The sequence below is a fragment of the Alligator sinensis genome, unplaced genomic scaffold (assembly GCF_000455745.1).
Source record: "Alligator sinensis unplaced genomic scaffold, ASM45574v1 scaffold317_1, whole genome shotgun sequence".
Lineage (NCBI taxonomy): Eukaryota > Metazoa > Chordata > Crocodylia > Alligatoridae > Alligator > Alligator sinensis.
The window spans coordinates 444,646-471,779 of NW_005842582.1; the positions used below are offsets into that span (position 1 = coordinate 444,646).

General features: G+C 43.1%; 1 protein-coding gene across 1 annotated transcript in view; it reads right to left on the bottom strand.

The window, feature by feature from the left end:
* Positions 1 to 26,302, bottom strand: part of LOC102387374 (tripartite motif-containing protein 45) — a 73,357-nt gene extending 47,055 nt beyond the window's left edge. Inside the window, exons 1-11 of the mRNA XM_025214439.1 lie at positions 26,176 to 26,302; positions 21,317 to 21,364; positions 20,170 to 20,316; positions 12,756 to 12,858; positions 11,795 to 11,916; positions 7,885 to 7,988; positions 6,752 to 6,894; positions 6,377 to 6,523; positions 4,214 to 4,479; positions 2,780 to 2,911; positions 20 to 167 (exon numbers count right to left, since the gene is read on the bottom strand). Coding sequence (XP_025070224.1) covers positions 20 to 167; positions 2,780 to 2,911; positions 4,214 to 4,479; positions 6,377 to 6,523; positions 6,752 to 6,894; positions 7,885 to 7,988; positions 11,795 to 11,916; positions 12,756 to 12,858; positions 20,170 to 20,316; positions 21,317 to 21,364; positions 26,176 to 26,202 — 1,387 coding nt within the window. The 5' untranslated portion in view covers positions 26,203 to 26,302. The remainder of the gene's footprint in view (positions 1 to 19; positions 168 to 2,779; positions 2,912 to 4,213; positions 4,480 to 6,376; positions 6,524 to 6,751; positions 6,895 to 7,884; positions 7,989 to 11,794; positions 11,917 to 12,755; positions 12,859 to 20,169; positions 20,317 to 21,316; positions 21,365 to 26,175) is intronic.
* Positions 26,303 to 27,134: the final 832 nt, after the last annotated feature.

The window sequence follows — 27,134 nt, forward strand, 5'->3', positions numbered from 1 at the left end:
AACACACACCCCCACACACCTTGGATGTTTGTTGGATCTTTGATTGCAATTCCAAGACTGTTTGGACTCTGTTCTCTCTTAGGATCTGTCAAAAGGAGGCTTTTATATGCTAAAGTGAGTGAAGTGAGCTGTTCATCTGTTACCACCATATAATGCTGTAGTTGTTTCTATGGGAAAAAAAACAAAACAAAAAAAGTACAGAGATCTATATTCTAGGGTGAGGAAAAACAGATAATTATAACAATGAGAAGTCCACCCCCTCTCTTGGTGCCAGCACTTCACTCTGGTCCCAGTGAAGTGGAAGGAAAAGATTTCTGTATTTGTTTGTTCTTTCCTTCCTGCCCAGCCCTACAGTTCAACAGTTTTGCTGTTCAATCACCCTCTTTCTTCCGCACAAAGATTTACATTAAAGAAAGGCTAAGTTACACTAAGTCTGCTTATGTCACATTTTAAAAGGAAGTGTCTCAAAAGATTCTTCCTCCTGGTAAGTGTTGCATTTCTACATAATCCACTACAATATCCACCTCTGATTTCAGTCCTAAAACTGCATATGTAATTCCATCAAATTGTTTCAGTGCTACTATGCATCTCACCTAAGATCTGCAGCAGTTTGCTATTCTAACAAGTCTCACTGACGAAATGAAGAATCTACTTAAAAACTTTTGGACACCTTGCAGTAGACAAAATTCAAACCTCAAACCTCAACTGCTACACTAACTGTTTCAGACGAAGAACAAACAATGACATAATCAACAACAAACACCACTATAACCTCTCCCTCCCAGAGAGAAGGCCCATAGAATTTCTAAGATCCAACCACCAAATAGTAATAAAACCAGCAGATAAAGGAGGATCTATAGTTATCCTTAACCGTGAAGACTACATAAAAGAAGCCAACAGACAACTCTCTGACACCATCTACTATGAAAAATTAGAGGAAGAGCCAACTCCCCTTTTCACCTCAAAACCACCATCACATCATTTCTACTGGAACTGTAAGAAAAACTTCAGACCCTGATCCCTGTACTACCCAATCCGACGACTTTTTTACATGCTCCCTAAAATCCACAAACAAGGGAACCCAGGCAGACCTATAATTTTCAACCATGGAACCCTGCAGAAAGATCAGGTTTCACTGAATCCATCCTAAGACCCCTTGTCACCCAAGGACCCAGTTTTATCCAAGACACAACAGACTTTCTACGCCTGCCTTACATATATATCTACAAGAGCAAGATTACAACTCAAAGTAAGACTTCAAGATATTACTGAACTTATAACAACTTCAGTTTCAACAACCAACACTTCCTCCAAGCCATGGGCACAGCTATGGGCACCAAATTGGTCCCACAATATGCCAACCTTTTTATGGCCCACCTGGAAGACGAATTCCTTAAGAACTACACCATCAAACACATGCTATACCTAAAATATATAGATGACATCATCATCATTTGGACTGAAAACCTGCAGTCTCTGACACAAATTCAATTATTATCACCCCTCCAGACTATCTCTTGAATATTCCAGCACCACCATTTCCTTTTTAGACATGATGATCAATATTCAGAACGGTAAGATACAAACCACCATATACAAGAAATCCATGGACTAACATACTACACAGAACCAGCAATCACCCTGAACACACCAAAAAAGTTGTAATATATAGCCAAGGTCTCCAATACCACCGAATTTGCATTTAGAAGAATACCTGCAATCGTCATCGCTCAAATCTCAAAGTCTTTCACCCAATAAGGACTCTCCTCCAGAGAAACAGATTGCATGTTTTAAAGAGCCACCTGGATACCATGTGAAGAATTGCTGCGGCACAAAAAGAAAATCCCCATGAATTGCACACCATTAGTCATGACATACCATCCTTCCCTGAAACCTATACAGAGAATCCTCAAACAACTGCAACCCATACTAGAAGAAGACCCAATTCTTAAAGAGATCTTTCCAGCAGCACCCATTCTAGCCTTTAAACAAACACTGAACCTCACTAACGTCATCACCAGAAGAAAACTTCCTATGGCCCAAAGCACACTGAATGGAATCTCATCCAGTGCACTAAATACCTTGATGGAAAACATGTAAGAGAAACCAAACAACAACTGCATATCAGAATGAACAAACACCACAAATCCATCAAAGACAAAAATATCCAATTACCTGTGGGTGCACACTTTTGAAAAGACAATCACTCTCCAGTCTCTCAGTTCTAATACTCAAAGGAAATTTACAAAACACCTTTCGTAGATGAGCCTACAAACTCCACTTCATAAATCTACTGGATACAAAAAATCATGGACTAATTATAGACTTTGGATTTATGGCATATTACAAACTGCCTGACATCTAATAACCCTAGATAACCTGGCTGCAGCTGACCAGCTACATTTCTTCACACATTTCCCTAATTTCCTTCCTCCCCTCCCAACTCTACCTATTGTCTCCCAAACTACTACTCATTTGCATTTTCACAGACCTGCATCTTGCAAATTAGCTTCTTTTCTACCTTGGAGAACACATAACACCAGCAGAATCTCCCTATGCCTGCAGAAGGGCGTTTGTGCCCAAAAGCTTGCAAAGAACATTTTCCCAACTATTTAGTCGGTCTAATAAAAGATATCACATCTGCCCAAAGTACCTTGCCTGCCTACGTCCACAGATCAACATGGCTACAACCAATAATGCTTAAAAACTTTTGGCACAGTAGTTTTTCCCTAAGTTCCATAAGCTGTCAGGAGAGGAAAGAGTCAATAACTCTTAGTACCTGTGTCGCAATACTTTCTTCCCTGACTAAGAGGATTTCAGCTGTCAGAGCATCAATCAACTCTCTGTGTTCATTCAGAACCCCCTCAAGCTTCTGCTTCATCACCACTTCTTGACGCAGCTGTATCTCACTCTGGAGAAAAAGGAGAAGAAAAGAAAGCACACTCAATACAAGTTCATGTAAGAACTGAGAGGAGATTCAAATCTTGCTATCAAGTTGATCGCTGCTCTTGTTGCCATTGTTAAATGGAACCAGCTTTTCTGCCCCAAGACTTTTCACCTAATGTTCAACCTGACATTGCTTCACTTGTGCTATTGTCACCTTCCCACAACAGCACAAGAAGTTGACATTTGGAGAGCCCTCCTCCTGATGCTTCCTTCCCCATGATTTCAAAAAAAACAACAAATGAACTATTGGCATAGTGTTTAAATTCTCACTTTGCCTACCTTCTACCATACTGTATTACAGCATGCAAAAAGTCAATGTAATGGTGATGGCACATGACAATATCCTGATCTTCCTGGCCTTGTGGAGTGATACTGGACCAAAGGCAGGTCCTACAGTTTTGTTTTATTTTTTCTCAGAGGGCTTAGAACAGGATTTACGTTGTTACTATTTTCTGGTTTCTTTACTGGACACAAACAAGCACCTCATTCCAAGGCAAAGAATTCTGTTGTCCCTATCTCCCTCCCCTTAAAGGGTAGGATCTACTTACAAATGATCTCTGACATAACAGATTATACCACAGACCACACAATACCACATGAAGAATTAAGTAGGGCCCCTTCCACTTCCAGTGAAGAACTAGAATCTTTCCCTCTCTACTGATGTAGGCCACTGCCATCTTGTGGTTCATGCTGGTCAAAGGGAGGGGAGAGGTATCAGTGCCATCTTCAGCATGTTCAGCTCCACGCCATTGACACATCTCCTCAATTCTCCTACTGAATTTTACTGCTCTTGCTCAACAAGTGTGTAATAGGATGTAGCCCAAGACAAACCTAGAGAGGTCCTCACTGCAATCTTGTATGGACAGAGTGAGAGCCTAAAGAGGCCTTGTATACAAAAAGGACCACTAGATTGTGTCTGGGCTGTTCCCTGAAGGGCTGTCTGACAGTGAATGACAGGATCTGAATCCTAATATTCTGAGAATCTATAAAACTATATTTAAAAATACCACCAGTTATTTTGAATACATATCTAAATTTATACTTAAAAAGTGCCTTCGTTTCTCCCAAGAGCCAACAGCAGTCTATCCAGAATGAACAATATTACCAATTTTTTAAAAATGCAAACAAGCCAAAACTCCTAAAGATACTGAGTTTACAAAATGATGCACTCAAGAGTCAAGAGATTATAAAAGTTAAGGTTGTAAATTAAACCAAAATGTTTGGTTTAATTCATCTAACCTCCCAAAGCAGTTCAAAGTGTTCTCACCTCTTTGAGGTAGCGCATCAGACGACAGACAGCATTCACCAGTGACAAAGTAAACCCAGTGAGACCCTGACAATTCTGTGTTTTCTGGACCTCGCGGCCAGTACCTCTCTCGTATTCCTCCAACTCATTCTCTACTTCACGTATCATGTGATTCAGGATATCCAAGCTGGATGTATTACTGCTTGGGAGGTTGAGGGTGATTGAATTAGCAAGACAATCATTCCTCTTTTGCTTAGATGGTATCTGTGTAGTTTGTTTTCTTTTCACTGAGAGAAACACAGACAGAATACTTTTACATTCCAGTTGCTTCTTTACAGTTCACAATTAATCTTTGCTTCAATGAATCAAGGAAGAATTGATCTCAGTCCCTGAACTATAATGGACAATCAAAGGTAAATCAAGCCCCAGTTATATCCAGGTCATACAGAGTCATTCAGGTACTTTTCTCCAAAGCTTTTAAACTCCGAGTGCCACAGTAGCAAATTCCAAGAAGTCTGGGCCCATGCCAAGTTTAAATACATGATAAGTGGACAGCTAAAATATCTTCTAAACAGCACCCAACTATAACATTTGTTTACATTGTTATCTTTCTTGCAAAAACTTGAAATTTGCTAGTACCAAGAACAAGGAAAACATGCAACTAATTACCTTCACATCCTAGGTATACGAAAGGAGACCTCTACATGCATTTTGGGGAGCCCTTGCAGAATTAACATGGTTTACAGGTCCAATTCTTCTGTCACATGGCAGGTTTACAACAAGTATCCTATAATTGTTGAGCCCATGTAATGTTATTCCCCATATACCACTAGGAAATGAGCCACTAAATTGTGCCTAAACAGATCAAAGATCATCATAGCAGCAAACAAAAAGGCACTAGGGAGAGCACAGAAACAGCCATATAGAAATATATCAACAGTGAAGTGAGCAGCTTGAAGGATCCCTGTTTACATCCACCAAACTCTCATGGCCCCTTGCTACAAACTTTAGCAGGAGTCAAGCTGAACAGATCTTTTCAGGCACATCAGTCTGAGATTTCTCTGCAAACCAGAGAGTAAGAGGTAAGACAAAGGGGCAGGATGGGACCTGCATCTTAAATTCTGTCTAGAACCAAACTACCACCTCTACTCTGGAGGCATCTTTTCTGTCTGTAAAGCTACCTATGGTCTGTCAGGAGAGAGTTCTGGTCTGACAAACCTGAACAAATCCACGGGACTGGAATTGCTGCTGAAGAAGATTGCAATCTCCCAGAGTCTCAAAACATATGGCAGGCACATCATGGTCCTGAAAGTTCAAACATGTTTGTACCTGAATCTGGCTATTTCCCCACAGTGTGTGATGTGGTATTCCAGGGTGACCAAATCAGCACGTCAGAGGAAGTGTTTGCAGAAGCAATTACATACAGAGTCAGTTCCTTGTGGCATTGCACCAGATAACAGCATCACATGGATCTCAGGTCATGTGCACCGAGCTATTAATGCATACAGGCTTGGTTTCCTAGCCAGTCGTTTTATAGAAATTACCTCAGTCAAGAGGAGTAAGGGGAACATTCTTTATGCACGGATTTCAGAAGTGCCCTATCGATGTATGCTCTGAGAGAGAGGAATTAGGAGGAATTAAGGGATGAGATATGGACCAAGCAAAAACCAAATGAAAAAGCCCTAAACAAACAACAAGAACAAAACACCATTCCCCCACCTCAACTCACACAACATTGTCAGGGCCAAAGTTTCATTTTTTAAATATTTTTTAAAAATAACAGTAGTTAAAAATTCAACTGTCCTCCCCATTATTATTGCGGAGGCTAACTACTAACTTGAAGGTATGAAACAGACATTCGAGTCTTGCTGTAAGATAAAGCAACAATATGTTTTGTGCAATGAGAGACGCTACTGAAATCTCATAACCTTATGAAATAACAGAGCTGAAACACTTCAAGTGAAGTGTGTGCTGTAACCAAAGAAAACAGATGGGATGAGATTTTTTTCCCTTTACTTTCAAGGTAAATATTAAGCATAACTAAATCCAACAAATGCTCTTTGATCTTCAGTAACATTAAATGAAAAGCAGGATCTCAATCAGAGCTTCAAGGGATACTGGGGGGAAGGGAAAAGCAAATACATTGCCTCAACCATAAATTACTTCAGAAAGTAAAAACTAAACCTTTTCCTGAAACTTGCTTGTGCTTCCTTGGGTTAGGGTTCAGCACTTGTCTTGCAATGTAAGGGGAGTCTGGAGTGTGCTCATCATGCTCATCCTCATTCTGAAGCCTTGAATGGATTCTCCTGACCACATTAGTAGCATTAAGGGCTGATAAAAAAAAAACCCAACAAATTACATGAAGTACTTTATGAGTGTCATTAATGCATCAAAATATTTTAATATAAACACATTTAAAGTGCCAGTGCCTTACTTTGCTAACCCAACCCAGTTAGATCTCCAAAACTATACTCGTGCCATTTGCTCCTCCTGCACTTTATTCTGAATAGGATCCTTTGCCTACTGCCCTTTGAAAGATAACATCCTGCCAGATCCAACCTGTGTCTTCCAAAGGCAATGAAGCAGTCGTAGGAGTGACAGGTACATTTGTTTCCTGTGATGGGGCAGCTGTTTTCACTTTCTCATCAGCCCACAGCTGGGAGGCTCCCACAGAATTTTCTTTTTTCAGTAAACAGAGAAGCCTACATACAAAATAAGAACAAAGAAAACTATGGGGGTACTGAACTCTGAAGTGACAGCAACATGGACCAATCTTTACCATCTATCCAACAAGTGTCAAAATTAGATTGCTCAAACCAGTTTCCTTTTAATGCAAAACCCAAATCCTAGAAAATACCTCTCTCACTGTACTTTACTAATAAAAACCCCCCACAATGTCCAAACATGAACACTTAACTACCCGCAAACATAGGATTCTTCTAATGCAGCACTGCTTTACTCATAGTCAATTCAGACATGTATTGCGAAGACTGCACACCAGTCCAATCTCAACAGAGATTCGTAAATACTAAATTGCTAAAGTGAATGCACCACTAATGGGAGAGTGCAACCTAGGAAACAAGTCTATATAAACCACACTGGAACTTGACACACAACAATCATCATATGTACGATACAGCTACAGCAAATTCAGACCATTAAAATGTGTGCGAGATCATAGGTAAATACTACCCAAACTTCTTGAAAACTTATCTTACCAAATGAAACAAGTATAACATCTATTCTGTTTGTAGCATTTCTAAGACATACACGCTCTTCAACTTCAGCCTCCAATTGACACACAAGTCTAAATCCAAGTCACTAATTAAAGTTAAAAAAACCATTAACAGGTTATGTGATAAATGATGTACATAGAGAATGTGCTATTTGCAGTGGGATTATGTTGGTATAAGTGAACATAAGAAATAAATTTAGCTCTTCTTATAGAATTTGAGGTTCTATGTTAGTGGCAAGTTCTTCAGGGCAAAGATTCTGCCCCTAAGTGTTTTGAAGGAAATGAAGTAATGGTGAGTTTTTAAAGAGACATTTGAAGGAAGATACTGTAGTAGTTTTATAGATATTTATGACAGAACCTCTGTACAAGGGACACAAAGGTATCTGGTTACCTACCTGTGTTATGTGAACACTAGGAGGATAGAAATTCTAAGACATTGCTGGACACATACACTGACCTGTCCATGTCAATGCTGGACTTGTAGTTCCGAAACACATTCTGTTCATCTGCACTATCCCCTGAATGACAGGAGGAGCTTTCCCCTTCTATTTCATTAAGAGCCTGTTGCAGCAGGAAAAAAAAAATAATAATAATAAAAAAAAAAATAAAAAAAAAATCAATCCAACACAGACCATCTCAGAGCAATTTCAATCCCTCTTTTGGGAAAGAAGCAGGGCAAGTGAACACACTTTTGCTTCATCTTCCCACCTCTAAAACTGTATAAAAGTATGCATCTAAGAGGGTGAACACGGAGATAAGATTGTTAATATTTGTGAAGCACTCCATTACTATCACAATGCACCCTCAAAAACAAGCAAAGGAAATGAGTAAATCAGAGCTTGCTTTGCATGGAGTGCCGTGATGATGACAATGGCCACGCATTGAAGAAAAAGGATAAAAAGAAATATTAAGCAGCTGCCTCATCCTCTGAGTGCTGTCCATGCTATCATTTAATGAAGCAGGTGTTCCATAAAAATACAACATGCGGTCATGCAATCAAGAACTACTGCCTAACTTACACACACATTGTACAAGACGGACACAACTGACAACCTTAACCTGAGTATGTCTAAACTGTCAAATGCCCAACTCTGCAACCTAAATCTCATGATTTTAATGAACTTGTACCTAAAGACACAAATGAATTGCATTTACATCATGTGCAAAAGAGATAAGAGTTACCACAGTGATATTTCACTGTGGACAAGTCTGAGGCAGCTTAGTTCAATATTACAGCTTTACCCTTGTGGGTCTACATTACACCAGGACTTCTGGCTGGGATTTTCGGGAATTAGGATATCATTAACAGCTGGGCAACTTTCTTCCCTTAGAGCAGCTCAGTTTAGATACTATCTATCATGCATGCAAGTCAAAGATGATGAAGAAAAATGTAGGAAACTAACACCTCAACTGTAAAGAAAACTGACTGGTACAGCAGTGCTGGCATACACCTTATAATAACATATTTACCGAAATCCAAAATATATAAGACACTCCCCCAATAATTATATTCTAGACATGGAAAATTTATACACTTGTTATAATTTTCCACGCATCTAATCTTAAATTTGTCCATCCCAACTTTGCAGCAAGACAAGCAGCAGCAGGCGGGCAGGCAGTGGGGGAGTCAGATGGCTTGAGCACTACCCATCCAAACTACCACTTGCCCTCCTGCTGCCTGTCCCCCTGCAATGCCTGCCTCCTACTATAGGTCCTGTGCTCCCCCTGCACCTTCCTCCCTGCCACTTGCTCCCCCTGTTTACCCCACCTGCTGCCTGCACCCCTGACCACCATTTGGGCCCTTTTCATACCTTCCCATGCCTACATCCCCTGGTACCTGCCCCCCCCAAATGTCCCCCTCATGGCACCTCCCTGTCACAGTTGGCTCTGGCTGAGCCTCACTCTGTTCTGGGGCACAGAGCACATGCTGCCTCTGGCTCCTGCCCGGCGGTTACAGTGGTGGCAGGTTTGGCCCTGATCCTGGGCCACCACATACCCCCTTCCCCTTGACTTATATTTAAATATAAGATGAGGAGTTTTCCCCATCCCGTGTTGAATGGTGGGGGGAACCTAGTTTTGGATTTAAGCAAATACTGAATTATGTATATGCACAAGATACAATGACATAGATTACTATAGACTCATGAGAGTAAGACTACACATTTAGGTAGCAGAAATACTTTTATTCCAAAACACTACTGGCTACCATTCAACTTTTCTGACCAGCAGGTCTCAGAGAGAAACTTCTGCTTGTTCTCAACCCAGAGTGACTATTTTTGGTATGGATGAAGATGTCCATTTATCGGGGGAAAAAGGGACACTGAAATCTATTCACAATTTTTAGAATACTTAAAATGCTCACTTTAAATGTTCAAGATGCAACATATGTCAGCCCTGCTAAAACTGCAGTTAGAAATAGTTCTTGACTGATAGGTAGTACATTCGAGGTGCATCTACACGTGCTATTAAAGTTATTAATGCGTCTGCAAACTCCAGCCCAGTTTGTGCTTGAGTTTTTTTCTCCAACGTGCAGCATTTACATGTGCATGCAGGACTGCAGCACATTTTGCTGGGGTGACACAGCCCCCACTGGCAGGGGACCCAGGGGGTCAGCCTGCCTGCCCAGAGCTGCTCTGCCCGGGCTCAACATGCTGCAGAGAGGTCTGGCTGGGGCATGTTTTGGTGCACTAACTCTGTGATAGGATGGTACTTGTGTCGGGAAGTACTATCCTATGGCAGAGTTAATTAGTTTACTGTGGCCTAATAGCACCGCATGTGTAGACAGTGATGCTTTACTGCAGAGCTAATTAGTATCATAGTGCTTAGGAAGGGACCTAAACAGATCATCAGGTCTGACCCCCTGTCCTGGGCAAGAATGGGTGCTGGGGTCATATCAGTCCAGCCTCCTCTTGAAGACCCCCAAGGTAGGAGAGAGTACCACCTTACTTGGGAGCCCATTCCAGAGCCTGGCAGCCCTAACTGTAAAGTAATGTCTCCTAATGTCCAGCCTGAACCTTCTCTCTAACGATTTGTGGCCGTTATTCCTAGTAACCCTGGGCGGTGCCCGGGGGAACCGAGTCTCCCCCAATTCTCGCTGGTCACCCCTGGTGAGTCTGTAAACGGCCACCAGATCCCCTCTCAGCCTTCTCTTGTGGAGGCTGAATAGGTTCAGGCCTTTTAGCCTCTCTTCATAGGGCCTGCCCTGCTGCCCTTGGACTATGCAAGTGGCCCTCCTCTGGACCCTCTCAATGCTAGTCACATCCCTTTTGAAGTGTGGTGCCCAGAACTGGACTCAGTACTCCAACTGTGGCCTGACCAATGCTGCACAGAGGGGAAGGATCACCTCCCTGGACCTGCTTGTGATGCATCTGTAGATGCACGACAAGCTGCGGTTAGCCTTACTGACCGCTTCCTCGCATTGGTGGCTCATGTTCATCCTGGAGTCAATAATAACAATTAGTCAACTCTGCAGTAAAGCACACATGTAGATGCCCCCTTTGAGGGAAGTCAGGTGCATAGCCACACAGGCAGAGAAGCACACAGACAGAAATATCCATCTACTAAAATATAGGCTCTCCAATATACAGTCTATGTTGCCTACAGCAGGCTTGTTTGGCAATCAGATATGCAGGGTAGGCAGTTAATACTTCTACGGGATCTCAAACACTGTCATTGGTGAGCTATTAGTAGCCTTGAAACTGACTAGACCTGTCAATGTCAAGGTAACTAGGAAAGATGAGGAGCTCTGGGCAAGCCTTAACAGAATGGCTGAACAGTGGCTGAAACTAAAAAAGCCAAGAGCAGGCTGTTCACACACTAAGTAGCAGGCATGCTTAAGGTGGCTTAGGTAGGGCCTTCAATATTGAAATCAAAAGGATTTGTGCCTGCATTTCAGTGCAGGCAAATGCTAGGGCTACTTGCATGATTTAAAAGGCTATCTGCCTAAGCTGATGGTGTCTTTAATGGCTTATATCATGTATTTTCAAGAGAAGGCATGCCACTAACATGGTCAGAAGCCTCTTTCAATCTAAAGTTAATCAGTTCTATGTTATCTTCTGTATTTAAAAAAATAGGGTAACATAAATGAAATAAGGGTAATTTAACATAAAAGTCGATACTTTGTGTACACAGGTTGGGAATTCATGCCAAAATAAACTCTTCTGTGCAAGTTTCTAAGTAGATGCAGTGTTCAGCATGAGTTTTAAAACTACACATAGCATAACAAGACGGCTTACTTAAGCTTGCTTTAGAACCCTAACTCTGAATTTCCTAACTTCTGTGTGAATGAAACCAGCCACAGAACTCTCCAAACACAGTGCCATTACATTTGCTGTCCTGAAACGCAGCCCACACACAGAGTACTTTACCTGGGAATCCATGACAGACTCACTGAGGATGGAAAGCTGGGTGGGAGGATCACGTTTTTGTATAATTGGACTTTGGGAGTATTCCAGGTCACAGTCAGGAGCCATGGTTACATTAGGGAAACCTAAAGCAGACAGAGACAGTCAGGAAATCACAGAACACAAATGGGCTTGTGGCAAGCAAAGAACTTTACAGGACCTCTGGGTCCCACTCCTACCAGTATCTCATGACTTCCCCACCAGCAAGTAAGCACCTTATCTTTCTACAGCAGTTCATTTAAGTGAACAGGAAGATGAATGTCCCTTCTGTGTAACTCCTAGCAACTAGCCACAAGGTTACATTACATAGTCCTGGGAGTGTAATAATGCTGTAGTCAGGGAAACTTGTGTTCATGCCAAGACAAATGGTCATTAAAAGTGAAAAAAGGAAATGGCAGTCTATAGAGAGAGAGGAATAAAGATCTAGAACCTGAATCAAAGGAGCCCACCATTCTCCTTGACAAGGCAATACCCTAAATGTAGATCATAAGCAAGGGAGCAACCTCATTCATACATAAGTGACAAACCATAAACAGCAGCCAAGACTATGTACCAAGGCCATTCAGGGACAATAAAACATGATCTGTCCTACCAGATCAGACCTCAGGTCCTTCAAATCAAGCATCTTAACTCTAAGAGTGACCAGTACTGCATGTTTCAGGGGAATGTGTAAAAACCCGAAGAGGCTGATATAGGATAATTTGCCCCCCCACAGTAGGTCTTATCCTGATCTATAGTATTTTGTTTGAGTTGGTTCTCCTTTGCCCTACATTAACAGAATCAGTTGTGTCATCTTACCTACCAGGTCAGTCAAAACTAGCCAATAAACCAAAATATACCTTGTACAAGTGCATGAAGCAAGATTATATTTATAAAGCAAGTGTTGTAATCTTAAACAAGCTCTTATACAGAGGAGATGATTTACCTGCGTGTCTGCGAGGAGCATCCCCAAACAGGTCCTTCACCACAGCCACGGCTTGATCGGATTGTTCCAACACATCTTGCAGCTGGTATTGGTCAGATAGAATCTGAAGGGAAGCACAGAACAAGAGATATTGCATAGCATTAGGCACAGACAATTTCCCCAAAATGAAGTTGAGGAGATGACTTACGAAGAGGGATTTGAGTATCATTGTTCTCAGCAGTTAGTTTTAGAATAAGCAGCCAACAAACACGGGTTTAATTACATGTACAGTACAAACTTGCACCCCAGATTGAGAGGCATCAATCAGAATCTAGAAAAAACAAAAGACCCAATTTTTAAAGCAACTAGAATTATTACACTTGCCTGTCAGAATACCAGGATTTATGGTAAGGAACCAATTATTATTATTGCCTCCACAACAACAGACTTGATCCTTTTTTCTTCTTACAACTTCAGAAATGCTTATGTCAAATGATGACCATATGCCAGAGATAAGCTCCATAAACAGCATGAGAAGACAACAAAAGTGGCCTAATATATGAAAACTTCCAACCAGTGCCAAAGAATTGCTGTTCAACAGCAGTGAGCCTGTATGCAAACTACCCAGTGTTTAGCTTCTCTTTTCTTATAGCAAGATAAATGAGACGCGCACAAAGCAGTGTCCAGGACCTCCAGGTACCTGTCAGCATCATAGATTCCTCTAAAGCAGGGTTGTTCAATTGGCAGCCTGTAGACTGCTTCAAAGGGGTTAGTGTGTGGGCCAAGAGCTCCTACCCAGACACCACTCCCTCCACTGCTTCTGCTGCTGCTGCTGCTTCTGCTCTGGGACAAGACAGCACAGTGGCAGGGGACCTGCTCATGTGATAGCAGCAGCAAGAGGCAAGCTCATATAGTGATGAGGAGAGCTGCAAACGGTGGGTGTCCTGGGGAGCCTGTGCAGCTTGTGGCCCCCAAAGCATGTGGCCTGCTTGTTTTGCAACCCAGGGTCTGCAATCAGTGCAGTGTGCGATCTCCAGATATTCTAAAGTTGGTCAGCCCTGCTCTAATACTTTAGACCAGGGGTAGGCAGTCCCTAGCATGTGTGCCAGAGCATGGCATATGAAGGCATTTTGCTTGGCATGCACACCTTGGGGAAGTGGCTGGGGCTGAGCTGCCACAAGGATTGTGCCCCTTGTTTCTCCCCTGCCTTCCACCCCAGCACGCCAACATATTACAAGTCAAGGTTGTGGATCTTTTTGGCACACTGCCCAAAAATGTTGCTGACCCCTACTTTAGATTATGGGAAGCTGGATGTGGAAGTTCCAATTTCTGCAAAAAATTCACCAACCCCATCCTTAAATGAAAAGGCTACTATGAACATTTAATTCCCTGTACCATTCTTCTAGTATAGAGGTTCCCAAACTTTTTCTTATTGTGAAACCCCTTCCCAGTTCACCAGCTGCCAAAGGCCCCTACCAGCATACATCTTGTATTTTAATCCCCTAAATGCCAATTATTATTATAATGAAAATTAAATCTGCCATTACACAATTTCTCCCACATACCCCACAGAGATTTTTTTTGTATACCGCAGTTGGGAAATGCCTGTTCTAGTACATCACAATTCCCTAGTTCAACACCTTGAAGATGGTCTTAAGGGACCTCAACAGGTTAAAATCAAACTCTCAGTAACCCTCTGTCTCCTTTCCTGGTTTATGCAGACTGATGTACTCATCTGAGACCCCTCTCAAAAATCCAACACAAGTCCTATGAAAACCAGGGTAAGCCTTTTTCTCAAAAGGATTCAGTCTCTAGAGGAGATGTGACTAGGAAAGTAAGATCAATTTTCAGATCATCCCCTGTCTGAAAATAAATTCTGTAGTAACCAAAAGGGAAGAAAACCCCATCAAACAATCCATAGTCCTTTGCTCTTCTTCCAGAAACAGGGGGGAAAGGAAAATCCATGAAGTCCAACGGGGATGCCTTATGGAGAAAAGTATTTTCCAAGTACACTAGGTACTACATGATGAAGGCTACTGGAAACCCTAGAACAGCTCAGGTAGCTGGAGAGAGTCCTTATGGCTCCAATGAATTAGCACTGCTAATTTGCTGATAAGCAAATCATGGTCATCTTCATCTGTACCTTCCTGCAGCTTCTGATACTGTCCAGCACCAGACAGTTCTGTCCTGAAAAAGGCTAAATACAAGATAAACAAATATACCTTGAAACAACTTGGGTCATTTTGAAGACTAAACCCAATAAGTTATATGGAGAGCTGGCACTACACAGCTAGAGTTTCCACTTTTAGAGCCCCACAAGGTTTAATCTTTTCCCTCAATTTGTTTAATATCAGGATAGAACTGTTAGGAAAGTTGGTCACAGAAAAATCAACATGTTAGCAGTACCCAGAAAACGTTTGGCTTTACAGTTCCTTTGCCTCACAGCAAGGCAGAGCTATATCTCAGCTCTCTCACTGCCTTGGAAGAATCAATCAGTCCTTGGATGAATTGGCTAGGTGAAGCTGAGACCTGGCAACACTGAGAGGAAAGTTGGTTGTTACCTCTGTTCCACATTTTTCTCCTCTGAAACTAAATATCACTGTGGTAGGAGTAACACCCAGTCTAACAATCTAGATCTTTTAAAGCCTTCAGAACTACTGGATGGCCAAAATGCGGGTGCAGCATCCACATCTGCCAAATGACAAAAGATTCATAGATTCATAGACGTTAGGGTCGGAAGGGACCTCAATAGATCATCGAGTCCGACCCCCTGCATAGGCAGGAAAGAGTGCTGGGTCTAGATGACCCCAGCTAGATGCATATCCAATCTCCTCTTGAAGACCCCCAGGGTAGGGGAGAGCACCACCTCCCATGGGAGCCCGTTCCAGACTTTGGCCACTCTAACTGTGAAGAAGTTCTTCCTAATGTCCAGTCTAAATCTGCTCTCTGCTAGCTTGTGGCCATTATTTCTTGCAACCCCCGGGGGCGCCTTGGTGAATAAAACCTCACCAATTCCCTTCTGTGCCCCCGTGATGAACTTATAGGCAGCCACAAAGTCGCCTCTCAACCTTCTCTTGCGGAGGCTGAAGCGGTCCAAGTTCTCTAGTTTCTCCTCGTAGGGCTTGGCCTGCAAGCCCTTAACCATATGAGTGGCCCTTCTCTGGACCCTCTCCAGGTTATCCGCATCCCTCTTGAAGTGCAGTGCCCAGAATTGCACACAGTACTCCAACTGCGGTCTGACCAGCGCCCGATAGAGGGGAAGTATCACCTCTTTGGATCTGTTCGTCATGCATCTGCTGATGCACGATAAAGTGCCATTAGCTTTTCTGATGGCTTCGTCACACTGCCGACTCATGTTCATCTTGGAGTCCACTAGACTGAAGTCCAAGATGATGTCCAGCTGATGAGATTCAGACCTGGCTACAGTGAGCCAGGTATTCATGCCATTTAACTTTAATTACTGAAACTCAAATCTATAAATAAAGCCACAAAACCCTGAAAAGGCTCCAGCTGGTACAGAATGAGGCAGCCTGTACCTAGCAACACAAGTTGCTATAAGCACATCACTTTAGATTTCCCCAGCAGATGCAGACTCTTGTTCAAATATTTGGAATCTACCCATACAAGGGCCAGAGCTTCCCAAGAATGCACTTGTTGTGTGACTATGGCCTGTCACAACAGACAGCCTAAAGGAACCATGAAAGGTCACCCTAAATGGGGAGGTACAGAAACACAGAATCACTGAGTTGGAACGGACCCAAGCTCATCTGCTTCAAACTCTGCATCAAATTGGGAATATTATTACTAAATCATCCCTGCCAAATGCTTATCTAGTCTCCTTCTGAACTCCTCCAATGAAGGATGTTTCAAAACTTTCTTCGCATCTAATCTAAGTCTGCTTTGCTGTATTTTAAACCCACTTCTTCATATCATGCCCTCTACAGCAGGGGAAAACTGCTTTTATAGCAGGCTTTCAAATATGTAAAAACTGCTATCCCGTCTCCCTGAATCAATCTCCTTTCTTTCAAACTAAAATATGCCCTGTTCTCCCAACCTCTTCTCATATGGCTTGCTTTACAATTCCTTCAGGATCCAGCAACTTTTCAAATACCTCTTAAAATGAGAAACCCAGAACTGCATTCAATATTCTACATGAGGCCTAATCATCTCAGCATGGAGGAAAAAAAAAATCTTCCACAGGGCTGCAGTTAACTTCTGCAAGAGACAGTACTCATGGGCCTTCTGCTCAGAAGTAAGCACAACATTTATCTGAGCTGGCTTCCTGCCGAATGTCTTTTCCTGGGCAGAAACCAACCATGAATGAAAATGCAAGTGATTACTTTTAAAAACTGGGAAAGAAGACATTTATTTCTAAATGCTCAAGAGAAATTCAGATACTTCTATGTTCCAATTCACCACAATAAAATAGACAGTGTATCTAGGGAAGCTGCTTTTATTTCAAACCGCAAGTGTCACTTCAGATGTGCCCAATGAAAAAAGAAAGGAACTGTTCCTTTCCTCACACAACAAATCAAAAAAATTCCACTTCACACTCCTTGTTAATTATACAAGTTGGACTGAATGATCTAATAGGGTGAGAGGGATAAAGACTTATTATAAAGGCAACTGACATCTTCACTGAAGGTCCCTGATAGCAAACCATTCCATACTGGATATTTGCTAAAAATGCCATCAGTCTAGTTTTAAAAATACAAATCAGTAAGTAATCAATCAGTAAGTGTTGCCCCATCTATCCAGCTTGTATTACACTGCTCATTTTGAGCCCTAGTTATATATCACACTAAATCTACACACTTTTGTAGCTTTCCTTGTATTTAGTTTGGCTACGTGTTAACTAGATAGCTTTTTTGATTTCACTCTGCAAGTCAGGTCCTCCAGACCACTGTTCAACTGAACTGCTCTGCACTACAACTGTATTGTCCTTTTATTGTGGTAGTGTCCACATACTAAATGTGTGTATAATATTATCTTTCTGTTGTAAGACATGCAGCTTTTGTATACAGAGCCAAACCTGAATTAAGCATTTTTGGAGCCACAACCACAATTTTAACTCCTGGTTTATTTGCTTTCACCCTCCCCTCTAGTTCTTTTCAGCTTCACTGCTTCCCAAGATTCCCTCTCCCACTCAGCCCTTGTATTTCAGCTCCCCACAGATTTGTTAGCATTTGCTAAAATGAAGCAGAAAAGAACATAATACTATCCTTCTAGTCTCTCCAGACCTCTTCATATTTCTTCCCTGGCTTCACTGGCAACTTCAGATGAGTCTCATTATTAACATGCCACTTTCTGTCTGCTCCAGATCATTTGGAAAGATGATTAAATCAGACTAGTCCTAACATTGCTACCGGCAGGTACCCACTAAACACATGTCCCTGGATCAATACACTAATATTTATAATCTAATTGTTTTATGTTATTAGAGATGTATCGTGTTATGTAAGCATTTACAATCCCTTCTCACTGAGAGTTTGAAACTAGATACCACTGTAAAATCAAAATGTGTCTTGTACCGAGAGCTCAACTGTTTTGCCATTTTTAATAATAAAAAAAAAAAAATCATACATCTTTCTTTGATCTACAGTCAGAAAGGAACCACACTGGTGATCTCTTCCTTATCTCATTTCTGCCCCCTCCAAATGGAGAAGTGACAAGGGGCTCTGGATAGGCAAAATCTCACAGCACTGGGCTGAAAAGCCAGCAAGACAACTGAACAGACTAACCAACCTCTGCGCTGGAAGACAGAGGGAATGTTCACCCCATCATCCACAACAGTATAAATCTTCTGCCATTCACCACTGAACAGGACTTAAGCTACAGGTCTCCCACACCCCTTTCTTCCAGCAGAGCAGGGGGTACTGATATTGCAAGCAATGGCAGTAGATTGTATTCTTCCTTCCTTAGAGCTTTTAGCATTGGCTTGGTGATGACAATCATATAAACATGTGGCTATTCTTCTATACAAATGTATATATAAGACTAGACTTATTAAAAAGTTTCTCTCAAGGAGGTGGCCTAGAGGGCAGATTAAGATGGAAAATGGACAAGTCACCAAGGGGTAGAAGAACAATAAAAAAACCTCACAGAAAACACTTTCTTCATCATTAGGCTTCCATTTCTGAATTGTGTAAGTCAGAGAATGGTTTATGTTTCTAGCCACCTTCGAAACCTTCTGGACTGCTTCCCTCCAAATGCATTTTTTCTTGCAATAGGAATGGGTCCCAGCGCACTCCTATCCAACTACTTGGTACTTTATGGTATTTTGTATACTTGCCTAGAAGTTAATTGTTCTGGAACATTTCATTAATGTGCATTTGGCAGTCTGCTATAAAAATGTGGAGAGACGATCTGAGAGCTTCAGGTGCTTATTCAAATTTTACATCAAGTATATGTATATTTTCCTTAACACATTTTGCTTTATTTGTAGAGAACAGGGTTTAAAATAGAGTTCAGGTTATGTCACTGCATCTTAAATATAGTAATTTTCTTCTATGCTAGGCTGCAATGATCTTGATAATATCAGATACAGGTTTCTCAACGTTTAATCTCCCAGCTGAATTTGTAAAAGGAGCGAGAGAAGGTCTCCCGTAATTACCCTGCAGGCTATTGACAGGCTTACTAAGCTGTAGTTATCTCAGTTACCAGGTGTATACTGCTCGTCAACACCCTTCTCCAGCAAAAACAGCTTTCTTTGCCTAGTTCAGCTGTCATTTGTACAACTGCTGATGGTGACTGAAAGTGAATGAATAGTATAATTTGAGTTTGCAGAGGGAATAATTTTCAGCATGGAAGCAGGGGAATAATTTCAGCTAGTGAGAGGTTACTGTGTCCTAATGGGCTGCACTGAAAACTCAAAACTAAGCACAATAATGTTAGCAGAGTGCTTAAAACAGGGCCAAACAGCAAGAAACTAAATTCAATTCCCAGCTGAAGAATACTGTTACTAGAGCATCTGCCAGGAGCTACAACTCCTCAGGCCTTGTTTTATCAATTTATTTTCCCCGTTGTCTCTCACTAAATTTCTCCCTTTCTGCTCCTCCTCCCTCTTTCCTTTACATAAATCCAGCCACAGCAGGTGCAGAGGCTCCCCAAACATAAGAATTACTGCATTTACACTAAATAAGGGGGCATTTAGCAGCTGGGGTAGGATGAGAAGCATGCATAAGATGCGTGTCCCATGCACAGCTTAGAGTTTAGCTCTGCTAAAACCTGTACAGTGCCACATGCAGGACAGGGCATAGACAGCTGTAACAGAGCACCACTTGGGGGAGGATTCAGCCAGGGCAGGGAATTTTGGCCTGCACTTGAGAACAACTGTCCAGTGCTATTACACATCCTTTGTAGAGGAGAGGAGAAAGTGGCAAAACATTTGCTTCTTGCTATTGGGAAACAAGTAGCTTACGCTGAAAGTCCTCACCTCTCGCATGAGGGCCAACTTCCTTTTCTCCAGGGAATCAGGAGCCCCCTGCTTCTGCTTCTTTATTTTTCTTTTCAGTGCTTTCTCTTGTAGCTCCAAGTGCGCCAACACTTTATTCTTTGACTTATGTATCTCATGGCGCCGCAACTACATAAACACGGAAGAAAACCTGGTTCAAAAATCAAGGGATAAGCTAAAGTACAGGCAGCAGGTTAAGGTCAACAGATTTTCTTATTTTAATGTTACCATCTCATGCTTTGGGTCCCAGGAAGTCAGGGTAAATATCAGTGACATCAGAATGTCACCTACGATAGCGAAAACAATAAGTCATTTCACAAAACAAAAAGGGAAGGAGATGCACATAAACATATATTATGTTAAACATATATTATATGCACTGTGTTTATCCGCCCTATATCACTGAATGAATGAGTGTTTTTTTCAACAATACGAAAAACACCAAACACTACATTAAAATTCAATCTGAGACTTATCCTTGAAGTTTTTAATCTGTGCATCACAACACAGTGAAAAACATTCTAGATATACACAGTAGAAGATATATCAGAAAGGCAGTTAAACTGTCTTTTAAAGATATTACATAAAACAGGACTGTTAAAAAATAGGAGGCTGCTGTGCATATAATTGCCATGGTTGAAAAAAAAAAGTGTTTGGTACACAAGGAAGAGAGAGAAAGTGTCGCCAGCAACATACCCCATATCAACAAAAGTAAATATTTATAGTAAATGACCAAATAGATCATCCTGCTATAGAGGAGAGGCACATACAGTAAAACCTCTGTTATCCAGCATCCCTTGGGAATGAGGGATGCCGGATAACAAAATATGCCCGTTAACTGAGCGGCCGTAGCTGCTGCTTCTCCCGCCACATCTGGGGTGTCCCTCCACATCGCCACCCCTCCTGCGGGCTCTGCATAGCCCCGCGCAGCCCGTTATGCTTCTGGGCCGTGGGGGCTTGGCAGCGCAGGCTGCTTTGCCCCAGGCCGTGGGGGCTCGGAGTAACCAGAAGAGCCACGGTGGGCACTTCTGGTTTCACTTTTCCTTACAAGCTGGCATGCTGGTTAACAGACCATGCTGGCTTGTCAGGTGCTGGTTACCAGAGTTTACTGTATAGATTTTAAACTTACTATGTCCTCAGGAGTAGCCTGATGCACTGTTAAATCATGGACAGTACTCTGTGGAATAAATAAGGGTTCACATCAAACATAAGAACAGAGATGGACACAGGCATAAAACTTAAGAAAAAAATCCTTTACAGTTTTACTCTTTAAGTTACCAAAATAATGCGTTTGGCTGGTTTAGAAGTAACTGCTTGTTTACAGAGCAGAAAATGCAAGAGAAAATCTGGTACAGATTAGTTTACAATTCTATACAGCATTCCAACAAAAAAACAATTATATTGAAAAATGAAGTTTGCGCTCAAGAGGTGGGATATGGCAATATTAAGATAACTTCTGAAGCCTTCACTCTGCTTCCTTGTGCATATACAAAATTACATCATCTTATTTAGTTATGTGACCAAATTGCTTCTCAAAGGGAAGAGAAGTTGTGGGTAAGGCATTTATCTAGAAATTGGGAGGCCTGAGTTAAAGTCCCGGCTCCTCCACAGATTTAGGCAAATCACTTAGCTTCTGCACACCTCAATTACTCAACTGTAAAGCTGGACTAAGAGCATTACCCTACCTCACAGCAGTATTGCAAGACACGACATTAAAACAGAGCTGTCACTGCACTGGTATAGCTTCAGAATTCAGGCAGTGGACACTAATGTTCCTCCCACTCCTTTTCTCCTGCTGCTGATTTGGGGTCTTCAGTTTTGCTGGTAACTTAAATCAGCAGCAGGTAAAAGGGTCAGGGGAGCAAGCAGTGGGTTAAACCCCTGGGTCTTGGAGTCTTGCCAAAGAGCAGTTCCAGCAGCCACGTAGGCCACAGTTTAACTCAGGGGTTGGCAACCCCTGGCATGTGTGTCAGAGCGTGGCACGCAAAGGCATTTTGCTTGGCACTCATGCCTTGGGGAAGGGGCTGGGGCTGCGTTTCCACAAGAAGGATTGGGCCCTTCACGGCTCCCCCACTGTCCCCTGTTGGCGCACAAACATCTTACAAATCAAGGTTGCAGGTATTTTTGGCACTCTGCCCAAAAAAGTTGCCAATATCTGGTTTAACTTCGTGCACATGGCTCACAGGGCAGCCCTGCTTTAAAGGATGTAAGGCACCCAGGATCTATGGCGATGCGGGTAATAGAAGTTCCATGATAAGAAATAATTCAATATAATTTTCACCGCAATCTCATGCATTTTAATGACAGAGGCCTTATGAGATTCATAAGCGAGTGAATGAATCAGGGCTTCATAGCATGTACTTCACTAACTATGCAAGATCCAAAATAGTCTGTAACTAGTTTTGCCTATGTTTTGATCCAAGCTCCCTGGGTTTTCAGGGTGTAAAGATGCAGCAGGTTGGAAATTCTAAAGCATTTTCAGAGAAGTGGAGAAACCAGTGTAAGTAAATGAATTATATCCTGTACTTTCATGTATAATACAGTTACTATGCAAACCCCAGTGCAATTTAAGCCGCTAGTGCAGAGGCGGGCAATTATTTTGGGCAGAGGAACACTTACTGAGTTTTGGCAAGCCATTGAGGGCCACATGACAAGCAGCCAGGGGCAGCTAAATATTAATTTTCTAAATTTTTAGGGGCCTCGTGGGCCGGATAGAATGGCCTGGCGGGCCACATCCAGCCCATGGGCCGCATTTTGCCCACCCCTGCTCTAGTGCATTGAAGAACTATGTTGCAACCTTTTGCAAAAACTTGACAAAGGTACATGGAAAAAGAAGCATGCTGTGAGGCAGGGTATAATTCTGTACTTGGGGGCTGTTTTTGTATTTTGGGACAGGGATATTCAATGACTACAAAGCTGCAGCTAAACAGTGCTTCAGTGATTAGCACCAAGTTTTAAATGTTAACCGATGTTACCATGGGTAGGCTTCAATTTTTATCTAGAGTTTATGCAGCATGAAATGAAAGGCAGTTCATTCTGCTATTGTTTCAGGCTGCCTGTATGTGAGTATATACAAGTAGCATCAGTCACACTGGGCTCTCTTTTAGAAGGTCCTCTGCAGCATACACATACTAGGCCCAATTCACCATTACCCAGCTTGTCTAACCCTCAGATTTCAAAATCATAAAATCTTTTGCATTCATTTCCCACTAATGTAAGCCACTATAGAAGGATAAATACCTCTTTCCTTTCTTTTAGTGCAGATGCTTAGATCCCAGAGACAGAAGCTGATTCTGCAAGTTATGACTGTGAAGTCCAAGCAAATGGGACCTTACTGGCATGTCTACATGTGCAATTAAGGGGCACAAATAAACTCTGGAGCTTATTGGTCCTGAGTTTTTTGATTCCAGAGATGCCATTTGAACGGAGCCTGGTTAGAGAAGTCCTGGCTGGCAGGAGACCCAAGGGGTCAGCCTGCCAGCCCAGGGCTGCTCCAGCAGGGCTCCTTGTGCTGCAAGGGGGCAGGCTATCTTAGTGCAGGGCTAGCCAGCAGATAGCCCCCATGCTGAGGAAGCCTGTGCCCCAGGCAGCCATTCTGTAGCACATGGAGACTATGGAGCAACCCTGGGTTGGCTGTTACCCCTGCCTCCATGTGCTGCACCCCAGTCAGCCCCCCCTGCAGCATGCGGAGAGTGGGTTCTTATATTCTCACATCTCCATGTGCTGCAGAGCAGCTGGCTGGGGTGCAGTGTGCCTCAAAGTGAGGGCTGCCTGTCGGCTAGCCCCACACTGAGGCATCCTGTGCCCCAGCCAGCCGGGACAGTGTCTACATACGTGCTGCTGCACATGAAAAAACTTGGCAGCGGTGTAGTACTTGTATTTTACAAGACTACCCTGCTGTGGAGTTTATTAGTTTTGTGCGCTCTAATAGGGGTGCATGTGTAGGCGCAGAGATGTTTACTGAGCAGTCAATTAGTCAACTGTGCGGTAAGCATCTTGCCTAGACGTGCCCACTGATAACATAAACACTGCAATAGAAACAAAAAGCAGCGTGAGGTTGTACATCTACGATCTAGTAAAATGCATTTCCTATAGGCCATGATGAAAAGGTAAATCATCCCCAGTCAAATGCTGTGTATACTGATCCAACTAAAGGAAACTAGTGGTTACTTCAGCGTAAAGGAACAAAAAAGAGGGTGTGAGTGAGTAAGGGCCATTATCTTCCTAACTTCAACTGTTTTGGTGTTAAGGCTATTAAAATTATAGCATTTTTTATAATGGGAAAAGTATTTTCCTCCTCCCCTACACTTTCTCAGAGAGAGGGATTGCTTTACTTCAAACTTTCCCAAAAATGCATATTGGCGGCAGAGATCATAGATCTGAAAACGTTTGGTCTCAAAATAACCACATTGGAAAGGTTGGAGCAGGAAACAAAAGAGACACATAGAATGAAGGCATTAGCGCAACCCCAAATAAAAATGGCACCTGCACACCTGCTCTAAGATAGCAGCCGGTGTTTTAATTTGTCTGCAGGTCTTTAAAAAAGATCAACTTGGTATCCAGACTTCAAGCAGATTTATTTTATCCCAATTCCAAGAATACTAAGCCTCATCAGTTTATTTAAGACTGCTATTGTGTATTAATAAGCTGCATGGCAGTCTGTCACTAGAAGCCTTTCCATCAGGGGTATCAAACATACAGCCTGTGGGCTGGATCCAACCCATGGAGCTTTATGATCTGGCCGTGGGTCTCTGGCTTGACCCTCACGCTCAGTTCCTGGTCCCATATGCTGCACGTGCTCTACCTGACACTGCACTATGCATGTAGCACAGGGGGATCAGTTCGGGGCACATGTTGCATGCAATCATGCCAGCCCCATGTGCCACAAGCACAGAGAGCCCCAGGGCCAGCATATGCTGCCTGCCAGATGAACTTGACACCCCTACTTTAGATTAGAAGTTCCCAAGCTTTTTAGACCCAAGGTCTCCCTAGAGACTCAAGGCAGCCTCCATAGCTTTCGCGAAGTAAGAAGCACCCCATTTCAAAACATAAATCATGTAAGACAGTGAACATAAGAACATAACAACTGCCATTGACTGGATCAGACCACAGGTCCATCTTGCCCTGTGTCACACAGGGGCAGAGTGGATGCTGGAAGGAGGGTGAATTGGGTACGACCAGGGTTTTACTACGGTTCCTCTCTCCCTTGCAGCCTGCAGCATTTACGGGCTAAGAATTTTGATTCATGGGAATCTAAAAGCTGGGAAGTTTGATTCCTGGGCTGCGCCCCTTATTCCCATGCTCGATAGCTCCTGATGCCCCTTGCCTCCCAGAATGCATCAGATTAATGCGAATTAATCAAAGGAAGACCCCAGAGCATGCCTACCTGAAGTGTGCCAGGCTGCAGTCCCTACACTGCCTCCTTCAGATCCTCTTGCTGAGGATCTGGCTGCACTATTCCCTTCACCTGTTTATTACGCGCTCTCCATCCATGGCCCCACCAAGTCCTGGGACCTCCCAGTCAACTTCCTCTTGGCCCTGGCCTTGGCCAAGCTGGCTGTATATCTTACCAGGAAGGAGGCTCTGGCCAGGAGGAACCCTGAGGACTGTGGGAATGTTTTCACGTCTGTTCATGTCTCCCAGCAGTTTCACAGGCTCTTTGCACTCACTTGAGGGGCAAGTGGCACTGTTTTGTGTGCTCTGCATGGTGTCCCCAGTTGGTGCACTTGTCTTAAAACCTATGACCCTTGCTCCTTTTCCTGTTTTTTCTTTTATTTGTCCCAAGGAATCAACTGTTACGTCCTCAGTAGCCTCCTCCTTAAACAAAGGCTGTTAAATTTTACTGGGTGAGTCTACCCCTATACTCTTCCCCAGTGGCATAACTAAAAGGCCTGTTATTAACCTATGACCTCCCTCCCCTTCCTTTTCATTCATCCCTGGAATTAGTGCATGTGTCCCCAGTGCCCTCCCTTACAAAGGGACGCTTACAGTATTCTGCAATGGGCCTAAGCCCATGTTTCAGGACATCAAATAGGCCTGTCCCACAGGGGTAGAGTGGATGCTGAAAGGGCGAGTGAACTGGGCACGACCAGGGTTTTTTCCACTTCACCGTTCCTCTCCCCCTTGCAGCCACCAGCATTTAAAGGGTAGGAAGTTCAGCAGCTGCACCCCTCACTCCTGTGCTCGATAGTTCCCACTCGATCCTGGGGAAGAAGAATTGCAAGATCGCAAATGGAAACAGAAACCGAGTGGGAGCCAGATCCTGGACTGGCCCATGAATTTCTACAGCTTCGTCTGCTCATGCGTCGAAGCTGGGACCTCTCCTGCTGGTGATTACAAGTGCAAATTGTACAAACAAATCCTTGTTTTGCCAGCACACCAAGGCTGCTGTTACAGAGTGGGGGGAGAGGTGGGGGGAGTCCTGGGACACAAAGTGCAGACAACGTCTCATTTGGTGTAGCAGGAGAAGCTTTGTGGCTTGCGAACTAAGGAACCTGGCATCTTTCTGTTGCCAGGCTGGGCCGTCTTAAAAAATGCATATGTTAATAACCAAGCAAAAGGGGGGGAAAAAACCAAAACCCAAGCTGCGGGTGCCCTCTCTCCGCAGCCTGCGTCCCAGCCCTTTGTGAGCACTGGGGGTCAGTGTTGCCAGGTGCATGACAACGATCATATCTGTACGAAATTTTCAACCGTTGTACAGTCTACGATCAAGAATTGTAAAACCGTTCAAATACAGGTTTCAAGGCCGCTCACTGATGCGCACGTGCAAAACCCAGGTGACTCTCAAGGAGTCTGAACACACTTCGGGGCTTGCTCTCCGACTCCGCGCTTTCTTATGGCGGCTGGCCTCGAAATAAAGAAATACTTCAACTTACGTCCCAGTCCCGCCGGGCCGGGGGCGGCCTCCGCGAGGCCTTGGGCGGCTTCCGGGCCGCGGCGCGGGGCGC